The following is a 17,768-nucleotide window of genomic DNA, read 5'->3' as shown; positions in this document are numbered from 1 at the left end:
ATGTTAATGAATGAACTAAAGGAGATGCGCAGAGCCTTTATTTTTAAATACGTGTCTGAGTGGATAGTATCTCCAGCCTTGACTCTTGTATGCTGCATAAATGGGAATAATATATATATATTTTTTTTTTTTTGAGAGTTAAAATCAACCATAAAGTTGGGATTCGAGCTGAGCCAGCCAGCCCTGAGTGCGTGACGTCACAGCGGTAACCGGTTTTAAGGCCGAGGCCTTTGACAGCTATAGACCAAAGTCATATAAATAAAAATTTATGGTGAAAGTAAGAAATACCGTTACCGACTCGCTCAACTAAGACTGATTTGACTTCACTGATTGTGGGTTGACTCTCATTAAAACAGGATGGGTGTTATAACTTATGCAACATACATGTACATGCATGCGTTTCACTGATAAAACGTAAAAGGCGAATTAAATAATCAGATGAACGGAGACAATCACATTCTGAAGCAAATTAAATAATCTTTTACCGCTAACTTAAACACACAATACAAGTTACATGTATTAATCTAAATGCAGGTAAACAACGAGTGTTGTTTTGTATCCAAATGAGAGTCGGAGCTTACCCGTCTGCGTTCTCGCTTCTTGAAGGCTGACCTTGTGGCCGATTTGTTTTGAAACGATCTGACTTTCAGTTGTTCATTCGCTTCTTCCACGTAAGGGCGAGATATTGCTGCTGAGGCGAGCATATCCAGCAGAGAAATCAGACGGCTGGTCCACTCATTCTCCATTTTCTCCATACTGAGTACTCCGCCATTACTGCTCAGCTCAGGCAATTACTAAAACCCGGGATGGGACAGGACGTCACTGGTTTTAGCAACAACCTGACAGGGAGGTCACTGCCCGAGCGATATCACGTTCCGTCCCGGGTTTTAGCAACAACCCTCGGCTCACACTCCGAGAAAACTGGTGCAACTGAACTTACTTTCCTTTTCTTGTAGTTTTATTTAATTATTGGTCCTGCACCCTCTTTCAGTCTGGGCTTATAGCCAACACTCCTCAACAGATCAGAGGTCTCGTACGAGTCTTCAGTAAAATGTGCAGAGCAGAGGAGCGACCGCTTCATAGGCGCCCAATGTGCCCGTGAACTTCTTGGGTCATGAATGCAACGTAAATCCACCTTCTGTCATGTTGCTGCACCGGCCAGCAACACATCTACGTGACGTAGCGATAAATTAGCTCAAAATGGAAGCGCGACATTTCAGTCAGCTCTGTGTTTTAGTATAGCGGAAATGGCGAGGAGACCGATAGACTTCCTGCTGTGACGTCACGGATGGCAAGGTCATTCACTCAGACCGCTACCTATATAAATCACTTTAATCATAAAAATGACTATATTAGATTTATTCTTAATGCTTAAAACTATTCCTGTGCCATTCTTGAGGTCTCAAGGCATTTATAAACGAAAAGTGAGGCCATGGCTCTGCGTATCTCCTTTAATAACTTGTTACACAAGAATAACGACCATGCAAGTAGGTGACTGCTTCTACAATGGCTCAGTTCATGTTAAACCGTTTAAAATAAGAGCTTATGAGGGGTTGAGTATCGAACTAACAGAAAGGACTCAAGGGCACAAGTGTCCTGTTGAATAAAGGTTATGCTTTTCTGAGACATTCAGGAGGTAATAAAAATCCATTGCCAAAATCATCTTCAACTAATGAAGTAGTATTACTGAAAACACCTCACAAATAAAAAAAAAAAATTGAGCTAACAGTCAGTCTTTGTCTGTCCTTTTATAAAAAAGCTGCATGCTGAATCTGTTCTTAACAATATAACCACTAGTGATGAAAATAGACGGGACTATTTTTTGTCAGGGAGGCTGCCGTAACTCCATCGTGCATGACGTCGTTTTCTGCGAGCACAGCGGCGGTGTACAAGTGCACGCTATACTAGACTATAGCAGCGTTGTAGTCGAGTCACTAAACCTCAAGTCTGAACAAGACTCCAACTGCACCACTTGACGGTGGCTGTTTCAGCACCAATAACATGAGTTTGTTCCTGAACATGGCGTATGAACAGGTGCTTCTCTTTATCAGGGAGTGTGAAGTATTCTGTCAGATGGTTGGGAGACGGATGTAAGTGCAGAAGGTGTGTTTATTAATGCAAATGAAGACGGTAAACAATCCAGAACGGCAGGCAAAATCATAAAATAGGGAATAGGTTGAGCGAGACACAAACAGGCTATCAAAGACGAGAAACAGGAAATCAGGAAGCCAAACAAGGAAATAAGGCTCGGTAATATATGTCAGCAACACAACTCAATACTTCGCAAAGTAAGTGGTTTTTTTTTTTTTACACAGTCTTTATATCGGTGTGCCGGTTGCGCCTTAATCCTGTGCAGGTACAAGTCGTTTACAGCGCGTTCGCGAGAGTCCGCTTGGTGTGTGCGCTATCCGAAGCGCGCCTAAGAGTCTATCTGATGTACGAGCCAAGGCACGCCAGTGTGACATTCTTGCACGAAATTAGTACAAAAATTAAAGAAAAAAATCAAAGTCCTCGTCTCCAATTTACGATTCCGAATGCAGTTAATGCACAAGTAGTCCTGGATTCGAGTACTACAAGCCTGGACTATAGTATAATATTATGATCTAGCGTGACTTCTCAATCAATTTGTTTGCATTTCTCCACAAAATTATGGCAATGCAGTATTAAAAAAGGAATCAAAATAAAGTAGTGGCTAATTTATTGCCTGTTTATTGAAAAAGTATTTACCTGCTTACCTTCCATCCGTTTGATGCGTGACCGTGTGCTGTCGGTGTTTTGTGGTGAAACAAAGTCAGGATTGTGTCTGGCTTCTGCCTCGTGTCTCGCTTCTTCCCAGTGATTGATTTTTTTTTTTTCATACAAGTCCTTCACAAAACAATCTTGTGTAAAATGCTCCCTGCACAATTTGCTGCTTTTTCCACGAGTAAAGTTTTCTCGCTCTACTTGATGAAGTCTTGGATCCAGGATGGAATGAGGAAGACGTACGGAATCCTCAATCACGCAGTGCCACCCTCGTTTTCGTCGCATAATACATCCATGTATCTGGCTAATCCGGTACGGCCACGCCCAGGGAAGTGGCCCAATGGACTGATGATTTTTTTTTTTTTTAAGCTAAAGTCCGCTTAATTTTTTTTCATCTAGAACATCTTGTATTAATGTCTAATGATGACATTTCATAACCCTGTAACTTCAAAATTTCCTGGTTAATCGCTGTAAGAGACAGTGTGCCTGAATAGTTCTTTCACAAAGGTGCTAAAATGATTAACACATTTTAGAATAATCGTATTTATGAAAATGAATGGAATAAATCTCCAGAAGTATCCCGATTCTGCTGGAGAAAATTTTACACTTGGCAAAACTGTGTAAACTTCTCCAAGGAAAACCTATGATGTTAATCTACCCTGGTTTCAGGAGGTGCAAAAATATTTATTAAATTGAACATAATGTGTCCCATTTACTACGAGCGGAAAGACATGCAGTTTGTTTCGGGATTTTTTTTTTTTTGCACAGTGCTTAAATTAAGTCTTTATGCTTGGATGCCAGGTTTGTACAAAAAAAACACAGCTTTTTTTTTTTTTGCAAAGAATGCAACCTAATTCCACCTGAAAACTGGAGCAAACAGCTCAGTACATCTGGCCCCAAGTTGCCTTGGTGTGTAAAATGTGCTACTGGAACCTCATCTACCAACCCAAACTAACATTACTCACTCTCACTTGTTTTGTTACCGTAAATTAAACTCGTTCTGCGCTTTACCTCAATGAAATGCCAGGTCTGCCAATTCACAATGCGTGTCCATCCGAAACTTGGCTAGTGTATGCCAGATCTAAGATTAGCCTTTTCACCTTTTTCTCTCTCATTTGATCTCAGAAACATTGATCATGTTTCAGATTATACGTATCTTGGCAGGCAGCTCTCAGGTTCATAAGTGGCGATAAATTCTCTACTCATTGTTGTGTACACGACCAGAGCAACATAAGATACACAGTCCAGTACAGTGAGGAATCCTAAAGTGGAACAAACCAAGCAGTTCATCATCAGCCCACGTCCCAAACAAATTCCTTCGGCCAGGACTCGGCAGTTTACTTGCACCTCAAAGAAACTCTGTAGAAATTTTATTCGAAGCAGATAACCGGACTTATGGAGCGGTGGAGAAGGAACGACCCTTACTCACTGTACACTACAGTCCTGGAATCTTTCACACCAAAGTCAGATTTAAAAATCACATCAAGACAATATGCCTCAAGCCTTCGGAATGTTCACCACTTGAATGAAATCCATCCGCATTGAATTAACGCAGTTTCAAAACGACCCGGATGACTACAATCCATCACAGACGCTGCTGTGTACATACACTGACCGTGTATGCGTTTCCTTCTCTCTCTCTCTCTCTCAATGGTGCAGGCAAAAACGATATCTTTGGTGAGATGATCCATCTCTATGCCAAGCCGGGTAAAGCCAACGCAGACGTGCGATCTCTCAGCTACTGCGACTTGCACACCATCGATAGAGAAGAGCTGCTGGAGGTGTTGGACATGTACCCAGAGTTCGCTGATTACTTCTGGTCCAACCTGGAGCTCACGTTTAATCTGCGTGATGAGAACGCAAAGGTATGTACACACACACAATAGTGTATCTTGTACATCCTTCACTCCACACACATGGACACAATTCATGTATGTGTAGAAGTTGGAGAATCTTATCGCATCATTCTCTAACCAGTTCGGTGGTGCTCGCCAGAGGAACCTGTACACGCCAGTGAGTGACTCCGAGCAGGAGGAGATCAACACCAGGTCGAAAGCCTGCTTTAAAAGCAAGACCTCTACAGGTAAATGTCTACTACTTTCCAGCCATCTCACCCGCGCCCCAGCTCAGGTTCCCCATGATAAATCTGAATTAAAATAAAGCCAGTCCCTAGATGTGAATGTGACTCGGAGCGTGATGCTCTGCGATGTACAGTATCAGCATCCCATCCAGTGTGTATTCCTGCTTTATGCCCAGTGATTTAGGCTCCATTTTAGTTTAAGTATAAAAATTCAGATGAATACAGAGCATCACGAGGACCACCCATTATGGCCAAATGAAGCAAAAATAACGACAGACAAAAAACAACCCACATCCTATAGTGTGTACAAGGATTCCTGCTCTTTCATAGCAGTGTTTTAAAGCATGTGGACATTTTGCTGCTTAGGTTTTTGTGCAGTTTTGTTCTTTTCACCTCCCCCTCCTCCCTCTTTCATCATTCTATCTTTGTTTTCAGCCAGTTTCCATGGTGGCAGTCGGTTCTGTGTGTATGTTGGTGAGAGGATGCAGCACATTTTGCTGTCCTATAGGGGGTGCACTGCTGTCTGTCCTTAATTGACTTTATAGTTGATGATCACGCTATCCATTTCTGCATCGGAAATTCTCTCCAGATGATTAATAGGAACATCACCAAGGAGAACGTAATGTATGTCACCTCAGCCACTCCGCTCTGCCTTCCTACAGGGACTCCGAGTCGACACAGAGTGGTGGAGAGAAATACAGGGACGCTGCAGGGAGAGGAGGAGAAGAGAGGTGAGGAAGAGAGAAATTTGGGCTTGGGGATGCTTGGCCAATCCCTCCCTCTCAATCTGGATGCTCTCCCAGACTCTCATGCTAAGGACTGCGCAGTGTTTTATAAAGGTAACACAACACACAGACAGCTTCATAATTATTGCCACCTTTCAAGAAAATGGGCAGGGATGTCTGTACACACTCGGCCAGAAACCACTTGCGTACCATGGTTATTGGCACCCCTATAGATTTTTTTTTTTAAGATTTTTTTTGGGGGGGCTTTTTTCACCTTTATTACTGGATAGGACAGTGTAGAGACAGGAAACGAGCGGGAGAGAGAGACGGGGAGGGATCGGGAAATGACCTCGGGCCGGAATCAAACCCGGGTCCCCGGATCTATGGTATGGCGCCTTATCCACCTGAGCCAAGCCACGCCCCCCCCCATAGAATTTTTAAGTAAATAAGTGGTCATTCTTGGAAATCTTTAATGTTCTTGCTTTTGACAAAATATAAAACCCAAGTTAAAGGGGTACAAAATATAATATATACGGTTGCTGATGTGACAAAGTAACGTATTCTTAAGTATTCTATCAAATTTATGTACTAGAAAACAACGAAATATCTTGGTAATTGTAAATATAATAGTCGGTACGCTAAACGGCACAAGAGTCGCCATTTTTAAAAGACCGTGACGTCAGCGCTACCCACTGCACTAGCGGAACTCTCAGAAATAGAGGAGATAAGCGTGTAATCATGGCGTCGGGCGCATCAAGTGAAAGCGACAGCTCTGTCGAATCATACGAAGAGATCCCACAAGACACACTGCAAGCAGACTATGGCTTAGAAGGGTACCAGTTTGAACCTAGGAGAGGTACTCTCGACTCCGGTGATGAAATAAGAGAAGGAAGCTCGGATGACGGCGAGGATGAGACTGATGCTGACCATGGGCGTGGCGAGCGTGGGGCAGAGCGTCTGCGTGCAGGTGACACGGCGTGGTGCTCGTGCGGAAAATGTAACGTGGAGTTGCTGACAAGTCCAGCAGAATTTATTTGCTGCAATGAGATAGGCGCCACCCGTGGACTTGCGAAATCGTCGCAAGAGGCAGAAACAGGTATTTCACACGTGCTATTCCCAACCTCAATGAGCCAACACAACTGGGCACATACATACGTCATGAGTGTTACGCAGAGAAAATGAACGTGCATTCTGATTGGATAAAATTAATATCATGGCGGGCTGTTCAAACTGCGGAAATAGTTTGCTCGAGCTACTTTCAAAACACTATAACTTTCCAACCTTAGAACAAAAAACTTTTGTAAGTCTTGAATAAGGTTCGTCAATGTGTGTTTTATTGTTATATTTACTCTACATATTGCCCTCTGTTCCCCTTTAAACTACTAAAAGAAACATGAACATCATGCCAAACACTTAGCCTGGCTGCCTCTGTCAGGAGGTTACAGCACACAGAATTTAGCGCTTTGCAGTGACCATCTCCTGGATTTGAAAGCCACTGAAAACCTGTGTTCTGTCTTAAAGAGGAGAATATGAAGCGCTTCAGGTGCATTTGAATTAAGCACGAACAACCTCATCGGACAGTTCAGGAAGAGCATCCGTGCTTAAGCCAAAAAAAAAAAAAGGGATTTAAAATGCAGTTTTTATAAGTTTATGCTGAAATAATTCATTGTGTTAAATACACAGCGCACTTTTAAACACGAGTGTGTCTGAGCACCGAGTTCCTGAAGAGCTGAACACTGTTATTATCACTCAGTGCTGTCTGTCTGTCTGAGCAGCTGTTATTTATTTATATATTATACTGTATATACACACACACTCCCTACAGGGAAAAAAAAGCAAATTCATTTATAGGTAACGAGGTATCTGGTTAGGATAGGGCCTTTGTACCTGCAAAACACAACACACTAGGTTGTGTGTGCGCATTTTCCATGCATCTGGCTGCTAATGATCACTGCCTAGCTGTGTGTTTTTAATTATATTCCTCGATACGGTGTGTCCTGCCTATTTGCTGTTGGCCATAATTAACAGCCCTGGGCCTGTGTGTGTATGTGCCCCCAGATGTGTGCGCTGACAAACAGCCTTGTGGGACCATCGATGACTCGGCACAATCTCAGGACAGAGAGGGCGGAGTTGACTGCGACAGTGACATCACATTCGGAGAAATGGAACAAAGGCTGGACTTGCTGCAGGAACACCTGAACAGGTGAGAGAGAGAGAGAGAGAGAGCAGGCAAGCGGAAATCTCGTTTGTAATTGTTGCCTCCTGGTGTTCGCACACGGAAGCGATATTTATTGTGTGTGTGTGTTAATGCAGCTGGGAATTGAGAAGCAGCAAATCAAGCGCATGTTTCTGCAGAAACAAAAAGCAGCACTTTCTTCACTGTCAGTCATTACACAACCTGACACCCACACACATCAGGCAGAAAATAGGAGTTTTTGCATTTCAGTATATTCACGTGTTGTTAAGCGAGATCTCTTTACATTTGAAACCATGCTGCAAGAGGCTTTACTCCTCTCCAGAATTGAGTAAAACACTGTGTACTTGGCCCGTACTCAGCAATGTAAGAAAGGAATATTTTGCATACAGTGCTCGTCGTGTTGCAAAAGAACACTGCTCTTAATTTTATAAGATCTGCCTCCTTTATGTCATAGCTAGCCAAATCCTAGTTAATAATAATGATGTATGCAGTCCTGACAGCCAGTGCAACTGCATACAGGGAAGAACGCAGATCTAACAGTGTTGTTATTTCACTGTCCGTGACGGATGATTTGTGTGCACGCTCCAGGCAGGGCTTTTACAATCCAAAATCCTTGGACAGTTGCATGGAAACATTCTTTGTGTGCGCATGTAGGTTGGAGGTTCAGATGACGTCCGACATTCAGGCCATCCTGCAGATGCTGCAGAGACAGAGCGCCCTGGGGCCTCCAGCCTACAGCACTTTAGCCTCGAGCCCTGAATACCACAAACCAGCCATCAGAGTGCAGCCTGTTATTGCTGTCCACACACAGGTAACACACACACACACACACACAGCTTTAGCCTAAACATCCCTCTTAACACAAGTGCCCCGGTGAAGATTTTTTTTTTAAAATAAACACACCATCCATTAGGCATACTGAAAAGCACTTTTTTTTTTATTTTTATTTAGTGTTCACAGAGTCCTGATTTAGAAAATCAGCCTAGTGACAGAGACAAACCCAAAGACTGTACATGTCCCACTACCATGGAGACGACCTCTGATGTGAGCAGGATAAAAGACACTGAGTGGGAAGCGGAGCGAAGACCGACACAGGAAAAGGAGTCCTCTGGGTCGCTGTGTCAGAGGGCTCTTCAGCTGTCACTCAGACAGACGTCCCTCCCTGATTCGGCTCCTCACAAAGGCACAATGCCAGGACTCCACCGGCCCTCTTCTGACCCCGGGCTTCCAGGGAACCAGCATTAGGTCATCATCAGATTAATCCACAGAATGCAAACGTGTTTATAATGCATTATAACCATATCTGGAAGTAGGATACCAGAGTCGTTCTCCTCTTGCACGGAACACTGGAAACCAGCGCACGCTAGACTCAGGGTACAGAGTGAAAGTGTTTGTGTGTGAGAGAGAGAAGAAAAACTCTGAAATGAAATGAAATTCGGTATGCAAAGTACAATATATTGATTATCTTCCAATTTTTTTTTTTTGGTTGTTTGGGGGAGGGGGGTTGACGCCAGCAAACTTCGAATGTATTTCTTCAGTGTGACTGCACATGCAACCGTAGCAAACGAAGAGCTGCATGCTGAGAAGAATGTGATGTTTTTGTTGCATGATTATGTATATTCAAAAATGTCATGCTGCTTGTCACATGACTTGGGCATGTTCCCCCCTCCCCCCCTCAAATATGAATTTTGGTCAAGAAAGCGGTCTATTTATTATATAATATAATATATTCTCCTGGATTTCAGGAGCAGGCTTTACTTGGACAGAATCTAGCCAAGAACCAATATCATCTCAGAATATAACCACGTGCTGTGTTCAAATGGTCCCCTACTCGCAAGTAGTCGTCATCACTGCAGGACAAAAAGTCCATGAGGTAGAGTCCTACCTGGCCAAAGTCAAGGGGGTAGGTTTATAGGAGGAGTTGGATCAGGAGCAGAATTTGTGACCTGAAGTAAATGGTTGCATAAACTCAACAAAAATAAAAACTTTACACTCGTTTCAAAGTCAATAATTTGAACATTTTGGAAAATAATGATTGTATTCAATTATCTTGTCATTAAAGATGCTATAGCATACAGATCATGTTTGTCATGGAATCGGTTCCACCGGAAATGCGACGACAATGTCCATGATCAAAAACCGTGAGTCACAACTTAATGGAATCATGTCAATATCGGGTATGTCCTCCATGGGCGTTCACAACTGCGATACAACGTCTCCTCATGGATTGGATGATGCGTCTGAACACAGCTTGGGGAATGCGCCGCCATATTTGTACCAACATGGCACCAAGTTCTGTGGAGGGTTCCAGTGGTGCCAGTTTGATGGAGACGTGTCTGGAGATTATGGATGGTCTGTCGACTGCATCCCATAACCCTCGCAACGTCAGTGACGGATGTTCCCGTATTCAGCATGCCAATGGCACGTTCACACAATGTTTGACAGTCGTGGCATTGCAAATTAACGAATAATTAACCATAAAACCTTGTTTTTCTGAGATGACACTCTACTCTGAGATCAATTGCATGTGTATCAATAGGTCGTGTCACGTGGAAACGTGATTTTAGCGTGCAGTGCTCTCGCACGTGCTACGTAGGCCCGACCAGTAGAATGAATGTGTGACGTGATGCCCTTGACAATGCATTTAACCATAATCACAACAAGAAGTCTTTCTTTCAAGAAAAGTTTCTAAACACTATTTGAAAAATGAGTGTCAAGTTTTTATTTTGCTGAGTATATTTGTTTTCTAGTCATAGCTTAGTACACAAAAAGGTTCTAAAAAAAATAGAGAGAAAGGAAATAAAACCTACTTTCTACTGACTTTCACAATATATAAGTATTCATTTGCAGGTTGATGATGCGCCGCACTAACTCCAGAGCACACTACCTGATTAACTAGGCCGTCTTTTCAGAACGTGAAACAGGTATGTGGAAACACGGAACCTAACTCGACCGCTTACTACAAACACTAGCCAGAGCTTACACTTTCTAATAAATTTCTGATTTGTCCACACACTGAGCCTCATTTATTAATCTCTTAGTAAACATTTACACGTTAAGTGTCGAGGTTTAAATTAGCTACCAGGAGTAGGACAAGAATGTTTCTCTGAATTTACAGGATTGTCAGATTTCTTGTGTAAACCCTCATACAAACAATTTACGCATAAATCCATTTGTATCCAGCTTGATAAATGAGGCCTAGTGTTGGGTAACCTGCTATTCCCATTACAGTCATGGCATTCAGCAGACGCGGTTAGCTGCCTTGCTCAAGGGCACTTTAGGCCATGACTGGTATTATCCTTAATGGTCTCAGACTTTTACTAAACACCCCAGTGGGATTAAAAGATTGCCCTGGATTTTCTTCTGAAAATGGTGCACTACATGGTGAATAGGGCTCAGGTTTGAACGCAGCCCGTCTCACCCCCGTTATCAGAATTGCATCTCTTGGTTGTTTTAATTTATTGCCTTCTGAGCATTATTGTTGTGTGGGTACACTTTTTTTTTTTCTTATCAGCGTCATTCTGTCACACAGTCTCTCTGAATGATGTCTAAAGTTATAACATGGATGATTTAAGCCAGCGGTTCCCAAACTTTTTTGGCCGCGCACCCCCAGTTCCCCAGTTTCAAAAAACACACGCTTTCTTATAAAGGCAGTATCTTTAATTGTGCTAAAATGATAAACATCGTTTGCCATACCTGCAGGAAACCACAAAAGTGGAAAAAAAAAACAAAACACCAAAGCTTTCTTAGGCAGCACGTCCTGCTCGAATGAGAACATCGACTCACATTAACATATTATGCACTCTCGTGATAGAATTTGATTGAAATATAACCGTTTTAAAACGTTGCAACACGGTAAATGCACAAATTCATTACAAAGGGAGATCACATCGAGGCATGTAGTCTACCAGCCAGATATGGGGAAAATATGATTTTCATCCGTGTTTAAAACACTAGCAACACAACCCTGTCATTACAAGGTTATGAAAATGAATTGAGAATGAATTTAATTTGCAAAAAAGTTAACATAAAATAGCAGTGATAATTATGAACATATGCATTTTAAAGAGATACAACAATTAAGGATTATATCAGGAACAGATAAAGAAGAGGATCCATCTGATTGTGAAGTGCAGCGCTGGCGGTTCAGTCTGCAGCGAGAGAGAGACAGACAGACGGTGGGTGGATTCATCCCTGATTTGTGGTGGCGCATTTAGTTTTGCCGATTTCAACCAGTTGAGCATCGCGAATGAATGAATGAAGCCACAAACTACTGCAGAACCGTTACGGCGTAGAAGAGTTAAAAATCGCCATTACATTTTTTTATCTTGCGCACCACACTTTGGGAACCGCTGATTTAAGCAGCTGGAGGGAAATTCATTACCAGGAATTGGTCACGTGTCTTTGTTGACCCAGATTTTCGTGTGCACTTGGAAAAAGTTTGTGGTTTTAACTTCTGTTGTAAAAGTTAAAGGAGAGATCCGCCATTTTGCACATGAATTTCTTTCAGCGGCGACCAACTAGAGTCCAAAAAACTCTCTTTTACAGCTGATGATTCGCTTTAACTTACGACAGAAGTTAAAACCACAAACTTTTTCCAAGTACACATTAAAATTCAGGTAAAAACAGCTAGGACAGAAATGGATTCTTGACTTGTGACCTATTCCTTGAAATTATCCCAGCCCAGATCTAAAAGAATTAACATCAGGACAGGAGAGCTGATCGATCCTGTTTTTATGCGTCTGTCCACTGACGAACAGCATAAAACCGAACTCCAATACATACTTATAGCTCCAACTGACCTGCATGTTTTAACTAAAGTTAAGTCTCTAGTGTATTATAATCTACTCGGCGTTGGAAGCGGTCTTCCAGGGGTTTCATTGTAAACTCATATGCATGTCATGGATATGCATGGGACCACCCACTATAGATTTAGACATGAGGTGTAAGTAAAAGGTAGATTACTAAACGGGTGTGTATAACAAGACATTGCTGTAGCTTCTAAGTGTTCAAAGTTGAGTAAGGCTGCTTTTTTTTTTCCCCCCCCTTCAGTCCAGCTAGTTTTATTATTCTCTGTATGCCATCACATTGCATTATTTTTAGTTACACTGAATCTTGAGCCAAGCAGCATAAAACAGACCCCAAAACTTTCAGCTCGTTGTCACACTTTTTGAACTCGAGTGCTTTTTACATGCATGATCATCATGGCAATTAGCCTCTAGGAAAGATTGTTAGGCACCAACATACAAATAAAATCGTCTACTGATGTATATTTAGAACCCAAGTCGTCAACTCTGAACAAAAAACAAACAGAGATGGGGAATTTTCTTAACTCTGTTCAACACGGCTTATCTTCATAAGTTATCAGTAGAAACGCTGCTGTATATTTGTTTTTGAAACCTCAAACTAGCTCAAAGCAGAACCACTGGTCTGAGGTCAGCTCTCGCAGGCCTGTTTGTATTGAAACCTGATCCTGGATCAGAGGTTTGATGATGATGTGCGACCGCTATACAATTTTGCAACCTTTTGCACAAAGCACTGCAAAACTTTTCAACTCTAGTGCTGTTGACAGGAAATTGTTTTTAAGGCATTTTTAAATGTTTGCCAGTGTATTTTCTACAAGGCAGAACATTTCCTTGGATATAAGCAGTATATATTGGTATGTATTATATTACACTGTATATTGGGAATATTAGAGTTGATAAGACACACAATTATTTAAACAAATAAACAACAAAATGTGCCGTGGATGAGTCATATCTCTCACCTCACACACTCAGCAGCAGAGCCACGCCCGCCAGCACCCACTTGGCCGGTCTCTCTCTGCTTTTCAGGTTAAACGTCCAGACGTAGGTGTTTGCTCTGAGTTTGGTCTTGTAGACGGGACACTCGTAAATGTTACGCGTTTCCTGCCGGTCGTTCGGGACGGCGCGCACCGCAATCACGGGCATCCTGGGAGTGAGTTCTTTTAGTCGTGCCTCTGTGATCGTCCCGTTCTGGATATCCCAACGTGCACCTGGAAGCCAGTGAAAAGGCGTTTAGTTTAGCACTGCCCTGTCCCCCAGTGGAGGGTTTTGTCCTACCTGTACTGTGATTTGTCAAACCTTCCATGTAGAGTCCGTAGACGTAAGCACCCTCTCTGGCCGGCTGGTTAAACTCCTCCTTAAATTTCTTCGTCACGTCCACAGTTAGAGTCATCTTATCGAGCGGCCACTCGTTCTTACGGGCCAAGCTCTGCATCACGGCTACAACCCAAGAGTTGCATAACATAAGTGTGTGATGATGAAAAGTGATTGGAGATATTATTACACACACCTAAGAGCTACCTGTGAGGAAAGACTGTGGGTTGAAAAGACCTGACAGCCAGACTACACTCGGCAGAGACAGATCCTGAGTCCAACTGTCCAGCTCTCGACAGCGCAGCAACAAATCATTGTACCTCCATGTTTAAAAAAAAAAAAAAAACTGTACTTCTACATTAAATAATTATTCCAGTCAAGAGTCCTTAAGTATAGTTAGACATGCGTGTTTTACCACTGAGCCAGGGTGTAGGTAGAGGGGTAAGCAAGCCTAGTCCACGTTTCAGGAACATTATCAAGGAACAGTGCTGTCTGTAGCTGTTCCATCTCTGAAGATATCGCCAGCTCACCCTACCACACATCATATCCTTAGATGAAAGTAATGTCACAATGCACATCACATTAAAACACCCATACCTTGAGGCCCAAGTCCAGCTCCTTCAGTGAACGGCGTATTTCGTTGACCAGCAAGTTCATGCGCTCACACTCCTGAAAGCACACCAGAATGTACGGCGTGCGCTCGGTCGTTTTGGACATGAGGTCAGACATGTTGTATTCCTCCGGTAGTTTCTCCAAGATCTCATCCAAAACTGTCTTTACCTGAAACATCAAGAAGACGTTATACTTGCTGTTGGTCACAACACATGTTTGAAACCCCGCCCTTGAGCGAACCTTCTCTTCCGTGCTCTGTGATGCCCCCTCACACATGGACGAGTCTCTGGTCTGGAGTTCCAGCAGGGTGTGGAACAGGCTGTCAGAGGTCACCGTAAGGAACTCGATCTCAGCGTTGGGATGAAGCCCATAATGCACCGGGCTTTCATGGGGAAGCATCTCATTTATGAAGCTGTGATAACCCTCATAGTCCAGGTTGGAGGGAACAACGAACCCAGGCGCTAAAACCAACTTCCTGTCAAACTGTGGGGCAAAAAGGTTTATTCAAGCTTTCACACGCGTCAAATCCTTAATTATTGACACCCAGAGAACAAAATGTCTCTATAAAATTCACACAATTCAAGTCTTTTATAGCTTTATTATCTATTTTTTTTTGTCTAAAACCTGGCAGCCTCTTCCAAGAGATGGAGCTTGGAGTGTCCAGAATCCTCTATAAAACATTACAGGAGACTCAGTGATGATCTTTTTTTTTTCCAGAGGTTGTTTCACTATTAACTGTTTTGAAATTATTGACACCCCCCATAATGTTAAAGTTGTGCTCAAAATCCTTATAATAGTTTTTATTTCCATGCATTGGGAACACTGCACATTATATTCTACATCAAAACATGAAGAAAAATGAACATTGGGCTGTTCAAAAAAATAGCAGTGTCTGCATTTTTCATTACAAACTCCAAATATTGACTGTATAAACTGAAAAAATCTTAAGGATTTAGTATTCCTGTGAATCACTAAACTAATATTTAGTTGTATAACCACGGTTTCTGAGAACTTCTGGCACCTGTGAACAGGTATTCCAGCCCAGGATGATTTGACAACATTCCACAATTCCTCTGCATTTCTTGGTTTTGCCTCAGAAACAGCATTTTCGATGTCACCCCACAAGTTTTCTATCGGATTAAGGTCCGGGGATTGGGCTGGCCACTCCATAACTTTCATTCTGTTGGTCTTGAACCCTGATGCTGCTCGCTTACTGGTGTGTTTGGGGTCGTTGTCTTGTTGAAACACCCATTTCAAGGGCATTTCCTCTTCAAATATTTTGATATATGCAAACTGATCCATGATCCCTGGTATGCGATAAATAGGCCTGACACCATAGTAAGAGAAACATCCCCATATCATGATGCTTGCACCACCATGCTTCACTGTCTTCAGAGTGTACTGTGGCTTGAATTCAGTGTTTGGGGGTCGTCTGAAAAACTGTCTGCGGCCCTTGGACCCAAAAAGAACAATTTTACTTTCATCAGTCCACAAAATGTTTTTCCATTTCTCTTTAGGCCAGTAGATGTGTTCTTTGGCAAATTGTATCCTCTTCAGCACGTCTTTTTTTTTTTTTTAACAGTGGAACTTCGCGGGGGCTTCTTGCCGATAGATTAGCTTCACACAGGCATCTTCTAATTGTCACAGTACTCACAGGTAACTTCAGACCGTCTTTGATCACCCTGGAGCTGATCATTGGCTGAGTCTTTGCCATTCTGGCTATTCTTCGATCCATTCGAATGGTAGTCTTCTGTTTTCTTCCACGTCTCTCTGGCTTTGCTGTCCATTTTAAAGCACTGGAGATCATTTTAGCTGAGCAGCCCATCATTTTCTGCACTTCTTTACAGTATACGTTTTACCTCTCCAATCAACGTTTTAATCAAAGCACGCTGTTCTTCTGAACAATGTCTGGAACGACCCATGTTTCTCAGGTTTTCAGAGAGAAATGGATGTACAACATGTGCTGGCTTCATCCTTAAATCAGGGCCACCTGACTGACATCTGTTTTTTCACAGAATGAATGACCTCACTAATTAAACTCCACACTGCTATTATTTTGAACACGTCCCTTTCACTTAATTATTCGATTACACAGACTCAGGAGCATGCATATCATGAATGTTGGTTTTCTATGACTCTACTACACCTACTGGTAAATTATTTGCCATGTAGTAATATAATTTCCACCAAAAACAGTGATTGATCTGGTTAGTTGTGTTGGACTGCTAGTATTTTGAACACAAGTGTATGTGTACCTGGGTGGGCTGCATGTACTCCTCCAAATATGTCCTACATAGTCTCCTGTCCCAGTCATCGGTGATGTGTCCGCCATACATGATCTCGCCAAAGAGATATCGCAGATCTTCCCATGGCACCTAGTACTCAAAAAAAAAAAGTGCTTTACAGACACGCAAAGTTGATATTTTTTCATTTAATATTTGCCTGATTTCATTTATTAGTGCTGGTGAACTCACACACCTGCGAGTTGGCCTCCAGATAGTTATAGAGCACATTGACAGAAATGGTGAGATCTCCTGTGTTAAATGGATATTTGCGGTTCCAGCCTTGGGGACCGAACTTCCTCCTTTCTGCAATGCATGCGTGGAAATAACATAATGAGAACAGGATGGTCTTAAACTCCTGCTCCCGAGAACATTGGTCCAGGATGTCCTACACACAGAGAGAGAGTTAACTCACACAAAAAGCATCAGACATTTTTCTGTCTGCAATATAGTTTATATATTTCATCACTTGGTCAAAGTTGTCCAGTGCTGCGTGCAGGTTGGCCAGCATTCCGGTTGGAGGCTCATTGGTGATTTTGATGGAATTTTCCAGAATGCCTTGAGGAATTATGTGCTCCTGAGGGGTGGCCGCTGGCTCCGCGCTCATAAACACTCGGTAGTCTGGGTGACTGTTCTCGCAACATCGTTCCAGAAGCTTCTCCAGACTTCCTAGCCACTTTGCAACCAGATGGATGTTCTAAGACAGGAATTGATTCATAATTAGTGGTGCTAATAAAATATTAATAAGCATATCTGTGACATGCACAAAAATTTGGATGTGCAGTGCAACGCAGAGTGCCCTGCCCCGGGACATACCTGTAGTATAACCCAATGACCTTCTTGGGAAGCTTTCTCCATGGCTAACTCTGCTACAGCTTCCTGGCCTTGGCCGAGAGAGACGTTATGCAGCTTCCCAAGGTCGATTGTGAAGCCAAGCTTCTTGCCTTCACACACACATGGTGGCAGAATACAGTGACGTATGTACCCGCTATTGTTATTTTACAGCAGGGA

At 42.6% G+C, this 17,768-nt stretch overlaps 2 protein-coding genes across 2 annotated transcripts in view; one reads left to right on the top strand and one right to left on the bottom strand.

Moving 5' to 3' along the window:
* The window catches only part of kcnh7 (potassium channel, voltage gated eag related subfamily H, member 7), a 126,774-nt gene extending 116,304 nt beyond the window's left edge, over nt 1-10,470 (top strand). Inside the window, exons 12-17 of the mRNA XM_060918734.1 lie at nt 4,402-4,607; nt 4,720-4,825; nt 5,485-5,661; nt 7,606-7,750; nt 8,399-8,555; nt 8,705-10,470. Of these exons, the coding sequence (XP_060774717.1) occupies nt 4,402-4,607; nt 4,720-4,825; nt 5,485-5,661; nt 7,606-7,750; nt 8,399-8,555; nt 8,705-8,989 (1,076 nt within the window). The 3' untranslated portion in view covers nt 8,990-10,470. The remainder of the gene's footprint in view (nt 1-4,401; nt 4,608-4,719; nt 4,826-5,484; nt 5,662-7,605; nt 7,751-8,398; nt 8,556-8,704) is intronic.
* Nucleotides 8,718-17,768, bottom strand: part of dnah9l (dynein, axonemal, heavy polypeptide 9 like) — a 95,051-nt gene continuing 86,000 nt past the window's right edge. Inside the window, exons 73-83 of the mRNA XM_060918035.1 lie at nt 17,574-17,701; nt 17,227-17,454; nt 16,954-17,145; nt 16,731-16,850; nt 14,716-14,958; nt 14,461-14,643; nt 14,279-14,394; nt 14,071-14,183; nt 13,849-13,989; nt 13,512-13,760; nt 8,718-9,107 (exon numbers count right to left, since the gene is read on the bottom strand). Of these exons, the coding sequence (XP_060774018.1) occupies nt 13,513-13,760; nt 13,849-13,989; nt 14,071-14,183; nt 14,279-14,394; nt 14,461-14,643; nt 14,716-14,958; nt 16,731-16,850; nt 16,954-17,145; nt 17,227-17,454; nt 17,574-17,701 (1,712 nt within the window). The 3' untranslated portion in view covers nt 8,718-9,107; nt 13,512. The remainder of the gene's footprint in view (nt 9,108-13,511; nt 13,761-13,848; nt 13,990-14,070; nt 14,184-14,278; nt 14,395-14,460; nt 14,644-14,715; nt 14,959-16,730; nt 16,851-16,953; nt 17,146-17,226; nt 17,455-17,573; nt 17,702-17,768) is intronic.

Source organism: Neoarius graeffei, chromosome 4 (genome assembly GCF_027579695.1).
Source record: "Neoarius graeffei isolate fNeoGra1 chromosome 4, fNeoGra1.pri, whole genome shotgun sequence".
Classification (NCBI taxonomy): Eukaryota; Metazoa; Chordata; class Actinopteri; order Siluriformes; family Ariidae; genus Neoarius; species Neoarius graeffei.
The sequence above is the reverse complement of the archived record's forward strand: the minus strand, read 5'-3'. Positions and strand labels throughout refer to the sequence as shown.